Source organism: Crassostrea angulata, chromosome 7 (assembly GCF_025612915.1).
Source record: "Crassostrea angulata isolate pt1a10 chromosome 7, ASM2561291v2, whole genome shotgun sequence".
Classification (NCBI taxonomy): Eukaryota; Metazoa; Mollusca; class Bivalvia; order Ostreida; family Ostreidae; genus Magallana; species Magallana angulata.
Window position 1 is genome coordinate 25,561,163 of NC_069117.1, and position 6,955 is coordinate 25,568,117.

The 6,955-nt window shown below is 34.7% G+C and overlaps 1 protein-coding gene across 3 annotated transcripts in view; it reads right to left on the reverse strand.

Moving 5' to 3' along the window:
• Positions 1–4,882, reverse strand: part of LOC128191864 (CAP-Gly domain-containing linker protein 1-like) — a 37,310-nt gene extending 32,428 nt beyond the window's left edge. For 2 of the 3 annotated variants that reach the window (XM_052864196.1, XM_052864194.1), the window contains exon 1: positions 4,780–4,882. In XM_052864196.1, coding sequence (XP_052720156.1) covers positions 4,780–4,794 — 15 coding nt within the window. In that variant the 5' untranslated portion in view covers positions 4,795–4,882. The remainder of the gene's footprint in view (positions 1–4,779) is intronic. The other variant, XM_052864197.1, reaches the window with a different exon arrangement.
• Between the last annotated feature and the right edge of the window lie 2,073 nt (positions 4,883–6,955).

Below are 6,955 nucleotides of genomic sequence, written 5' to 3' on the forward strand. Positions count from 1 at the left end.
CTATCTTGATCACATCAAGCAGACATTCCAAGAACTGCATATTATGCATACATTGCGCATACAGATATGATGCATGTTAGTTCGATTCAAGAATTTTTAGTTATTTTCACATAGATGCATCAACAAGTTTATTTTCAAGGAAGGGACATTTATTTTATGATACACATGTATATAAAATACCTCGCGGCAATTTTTTTCTATATCATACTGGACACATTACATTTTGCATTGTAATACTACTTTTTCATTATTCATCTTAGTATATTTCAAAGAGTACAGAGAAAGGATATATGTTTAAAACTAAGTCCATGTAGATTCAAAACGTCTTCATCAATACTACTACCCAGTATCATGACTATAAAATCAGTTTATCAAAATGCAAAAATATACCAAATATACCGGTATAGTTCTAATATAAACTATTATTGATTGAGACTTAATTTATCTTTGGTCGTCGAGTATGAAAAGTACATAACCTATTCAATGAGCACATGCACAACTTTGTTCCTATCGATTTTCTCATTGACTGCCAGACTTACTCAGGGATAAAGGTGTAATTTGTGCTTAACAACATCAAAATGTTGACAAATGGTAAATATTCCAGCTTATAGCCAAATACCGTCAATAAAACCATCTGTATTACTAAATTGTTATATCAATCACTGTAATTGGTTGATCTATCTATGTAAACTTATTGATACCTTTTATTATGTATACATGTACATGTATGTATGCATGCATAGAATTCCAAACTGCAATGACAATCAGTTTTAAGCTGCTTTACATGTACGTCTTTTCTACAATACTACAATTATCATTATTCTATTTAGAATATACTAATCCATAGGTGGATTCATACATACTTTGAATAATTGGAATGTTAAAAGACATTTTAAAACAAGTTCCATGCAATTACCATTCTATTTCAATGAACGCAGTCTTAAATCCTGAAACCTAATTTCATTAATGCATATGTAAGTAAATCTGAGATTAAAAACCACATACTCACTAAAATAAATGATGAAAAAGAGGCACAATTTGGCAAAACCTTTCAAGCCTTGCCCCACAAAACACAGAAGACGCAACCTTTCTTGAGAGCTTTTTGTTCTCTCTCCTATTCTCCTGATAACCACCAAATAAAAAAACAACCACCTCTAACCTTCAAGAGCTCGGGGAGAGAGAGAACAATTACTATGAGAAGCCCACCTTTTAATACTCTACAGATCACAGTTTTTAGGCATAACAGCTTCCATGCTGATTCATCTGTGCTTAGATTCATATTTATTAACTTTGTTAATTGCAAACTTCCGACCCAAAAAGTGTTGTTTGCAAGCAACGATATAGTGTAACACTTTTTTATCTGTTGGCATTAACTCGTTTCACCTGTTGTAAGGGGAAATGTTCAACAAGTATTGGTTTCTTAAAAGTAAAAGAAAATAAAAATTAAGCATTTATTTCAACTTACCTTCTAACTTTTTAACTTAATATTGATTTCTGACCAAGGCTATATAGATACACACACACTGAGAATCCAGATACCCGTTACAACAATGGTTTCCTTCACTATGACCACATGTATTGATATGCCACAGGTGAAAATTGATTTAAAAATTCAAAGTAAATATCCCCGCAAAAGGCATTTCCTTTCCACCAACAAAAGCCCTCCAGCCTAAGGTTTGAAATCCTTTAAATGAGGCTTTAAAAAATTTTGGGGTCATTTTGTCCGATATAAATGCAATTGTCACATTGTGGATTAATAAAGTATTACACTCAACTTGATTTGCATAATGCTTTGCAACAGATTTAAGAAGTCGGTTTATCCAGGACAGCATTTCACCTATATTCCTTTAATATGTATTGTTAAAAATTATTAGTGTGTAAGTCTCTTAAACTTTCAAATAGTTAGATATTAATTCCATTGAATATTTATTTTCACTTGGCAATGCACCTAAAACAATTCATAATTCTTTATTATCAATCTTTATTTTTCCATTTTGTATCTAGAATCGTTTTATCTGTTGATCCGCCCCTTGCAACTGGACATATTCCGAGTCTTGGATGATCAAATAACTATTAATATGACACAAACACATGACAAAAACTTAAGTCTTACTTAATATCAGTACATAACAAAGAATTGTCACTCAGAAGAGCCATCTGCATCTTGCTTGTTACTCAACTTTATTCTTACAGTCAAATTTTGATCAACCCAGGAAGCTGAAGCATCAGAAGTGTCCATATTAGGCATTCTAGCCATATACAGAAATGGAGGGAAAAGTAAACTGTGCTTAGATCATAACCATGCCCTTTCAGGATTTCTTCAGTTCATGGATAAACATGTGAAAAGCTGTCAATGTGACAGCAAACCGGGTTTTCTTTTATGTGAACTGTATCCAAAATCCATGTCAACCTTAAATTGATAACACTACTTACCATATTCAGTGAAATGGAGTACCCATATGCAATATTTTGCCAAAAAATGAGTAAGTTCAAAAGCTTGTATTTTTTCCCCGAAATTATCAGAAATCAAAATCCAACCAATATGCACACCTCTGATATACGGTATGTACAATCGATCTGCAAAAGAACAACTTCCTAATATCTTGAAAACTGTGAGTTATCCGTACAATAAGGGTACCCTATATGCAATATTTTGCATAAAATATGACTAAGTTCAAAAGCTGATATTTTTTTTCAGAAATTATCAGAAATCAAAATCCTAGCAATATGCACACCTCTGATATAAGTACAATTGATCTGCAAAAGAACAACTTCCTATCTTGAAAACTGTATGAGGAGTTATCCATACAATAAGGGTACCCTATATGCAATATTTTGCACAAAATATGACTAAGTTCAAAAGCTGATATTTTTTTTCAGAAATTATCAGAAATCAGAATCCTAGCAATATGCACACCTCTGATATATGTACAATTTGATCTGCAAAAGAACAACTTCATATCTTGAAAACTGTATGAGGAGTTATCCGTACAATGAGGGTACCCAGTAACCCTTTTGGCAGCCGCCTGCCTGCCCACCATTTTCACCATTTTAATAACTGGATTTTTCCGCTGGAAATCCCGGTTAAAAATACACTGTACAGACTGAATTTGAAAAAAAAAAAACAACTTCTGCTGTTCTGGTATACTGCAATGGTAAATTAATGCAAATCGCATGAAGACGACCCTCAAAATCTTTAGTTTTGCACACAAAATAAGAAATTTCAATGTACATTGTATGCTGCTGAGTGAGTGACGTGATTCATTTGGCCGGACCGCGAGACGTGATATGTTAAATGCTTCAAGAAAGGCAACTCTGAATTGATTCAATGAAAAAAAATTAAAAATGAGGATATTAATTCAGTGACTCATCATCTTAGCCACTGTCTCTCACTCTCTTTCCCCACATGGGAGAGGATATCATACATATCCATGCATGTATAATGAAAATTATTTAATAATTGTTGTAATAGTATTTTTAAAGATATAAACAGCAATGTTAAAAGTTCACCAGGATACAAACTTGGTTGGTATCTGATTAAATCTTCTGAGAAGCCTTTGGGGCTTCACAGGATTTGATCACGTGACCATTGACCAGCTAAGTTCATATCCCAGTGAACTTTTTAAATTGCTGTTTATTTTTTAAATACTATTATAACAGTTTAATAACTTTCATTATTATTGTAAGACAATTTTTGTGAGAGAGAATGTTAATCATTCATTGTGTATGAATGTGTGTTCTTTTTTATTTTTTGTTAATGGCGGAATAATAATGCAACACCTGCACAGATTTCTGATCACATGTGTATAGACCTGGGCCATTTGTTGCTGATGCAAATTAATGTAAAGTTGCAACAAAATATATTTCTGCAGTGGGTACTTTGATTTTGTAAATCAAATATTGGGGGTTTTTTTGTACCATATTCCTGCCATCTATGCAGAGTTTCACATAACTTGCAAACAGAATTGGCTAGGTGTGTGCAGCATTTGCTAGCAATATCAAGACTGGTGATGTATTTGCTATGGACATGAAGGGCTACGAAGTATATTCACCAGTTTGTTAAAGCTGCTTCATCCGATTTTATATCAAATTCTGTGCACGTTTTTAAACGATGGTTATGCTTAGTATTATTTGTATAATATTTGTATAATAATAGATATTGCAGTAGTTTTCCCTTTTCTAAACATCCCATGAAGCATTTTGGTTTGTTTTTTTCATTTGCCCACAGAGAAATTATTTTTATTTAATAACTTTAAATATAATTTCTAACTTTGAAAGAAGACCGATTCTGCTGGTGTAAATAGGAGAAAGTCCATAACTTTCTAAGATAAATGGTTTGTATGGAAAATTATTTGACATTATAATAACAAAAAAATTGGACCAAGCAGCTTTAACAAGTTGAATTTCTTGGATATGGGGTAATCCATTTATATATTCCTGTTATAGTATGAGGAGGGGGTGCATGGGGGTCACATATTGTATATTATGACAAGTCTGTGAATGTGTTATTTGTATGGGGTTTTACGGGGGTAAACATGAGTGCCTGTGCTTATTCACAGCTAGGCCTAAAATACAGTTCCATTGCGTGTAGATATAATATCATGTAATATTATCACCAATTACCAGATTTTTGTGTACAGAGATGTACATTGGTACAGTGGTGTACATGCCTCTAAACATGGTCAATTTTATTCCCAGGTAATCAGCTGATAAGTTTTGGTGGGACTGTGTTTAAACAGTTACAGACTGCTACAGAAATACAAAAAGCCACAACCTTACCTGTTTCAGCATCATTTAGATAGGAACGGGTTTTCTTTTCAGGATTTCAAGTTGGCGCCGTCTGTCAGCGATCTCGGTCATGTAAACGCTTGTAGAAAACACAGTTCTTTTTTCTTTTTTTACGTATAACTTGACCACGGACGTTGAAATATTTAAACAGTGCTCATACAAGCACTGGTAAGATCAAAAAATATTATAACACCGTTCCGAATGTACAGTGTGAAATTTTCCTCTTTTTAGCTCACCTGAACCGAAGGTTCCAACTACCACCAGTGTTGTCCGCCGTCAGTCCGTCGGTCTGTCCATTCGTCTGTCAAACTTTTCACTTTCGACTTCTTCTCAGACCAGTGACCAATTTAAAAAATCAACAATGAGTCGAAATGCTTGTATATAAGTTGAACCATATTTTATAACATTTGAGTTTTTGTTAGTTTAAAATGTTGTCCGATGTAAAATGCCCCCCCCCCCCTAATCTGGCCCCACCCTACTCCTGAAAAATATGATTTTGACAATTTTGAATCTACACTACCTTTTCCAAGAAAAGATTTTTCTCTATATATTCCAATGTAAAAATTTAACCCCTCCCCATTGTGCCACCACCCTACCCCCGGGAATCATGATTTGAACAACCTTGAATCTACCCTACCTGAGGATACTTCACACAAGTTACATCTTTTCTGGTCAATTGTGTTCTAAGTAGAAAATTAAAAAAAAAAATTATCCATATATTCCTATCTAAAAATTTGCCCCCGCCCCCATTGAGGCCCTACTTTCCCTCGGGGACAATGATTTGAACAAACTTGATTATACAATATCTGAGAATGCTTTCACACAAGTTTCAGCTTTCTTGGCCAAATGGTTTTTTAGAAGATTTTTAAAGATTATCTCTATATATTCGTTTGTAATACCCCCCCCCCCCCACCCCCAATTTGGAGCCCCGCCTGGGGACCATGATTTGAACAAATTTGATTCTACTCTATCTTAGGATGCTTCCCCCACAAGTTTATGCAGCTTTTCTGGCATAATGGTATTTGAGAAGAAGATTTTTGAAAAATATCAACAAATTTTAAATAAATCCTAATTATCAGCTCAGGTGACCTAAAAATGAGATACAAGAACGGTTGTTCTGAAAGTGATCGATGTGGCCATGGGCCCTTAAAAATTTGTTTTGTATACTTGCTTTTGTTATTGCACTTTTGACATGTGCGTGTAAGTTTATTTCAATTACATGTAATAACCAATAAAAATTGTATTCTTTTTAGGAAGCGTCACCGAGTGCCGATATCCTCTGTGAAAATGGTTTCGTTATCCTTTACCGCACTATAAATATACATGTAAAGTACCGATCAGACCCAACCTAACACTAGAGTAAACCGTAACTTAACCCCGGGTTTCCTTGGGGTTTACTTTTGGTTTATTTGGAAATTGCATTCGAGGTCAACTGTATGCACTGAAGTGTGAAACAGACCCGTCGTTTAGCTTACCATCCTATTGCCTGCAATTCCTGTCCCTTGTATATTACGAATACACAGTAAAGCGTCTGCTTTCAGGGGTATATTTCTGACTGGGCTTACTCTCTGTGTCCACTCTGGGTTTACTTTGGGTCCACTCTAGTAAACCTGGAGTAAACCCGGAGTAAACCCGGAGTAAACCCAGGGTTTAGTTTCTGTTAGGTTGGGTTTGATCGGTACTGTACGGTGCATTTTGTCCTTGAAACTGTTCTTCACAACTTCGACATTTTAATGGAATTTTATTTTCAGACTCCGTTTTTATATAAACATGTTGAGAGAGGGAGAGAGCACAATCATACAATGTTGTGCTTCATATACGTGCAGTGACTGTATTTTACTGAAATCCCCAGCGAATTCCTCTACGTGTTAAATTGAACCTCCCTTACCGGTGACTTTCTGAAACCAGGTACAGCATCTCACCAAGGTTGTTAAAGTTTATTCCTTAATTTACATCATACACGTATAAACAGCTGCTTTTAAAAACTTTCCCTAAATATACGAACCCCCTTCAATTTCCATGGATCATAACCATCTCAGTAGGCTGGACAATTACCACTTACCGTTAAAATGTTACATCTCCATTTCCTTTCCGATAAATTCTTATTCAGCAGCAAAGTTAGTGCAAACTAGCTTCAACTTTGAAGCATTAACAGAATACAATAGAA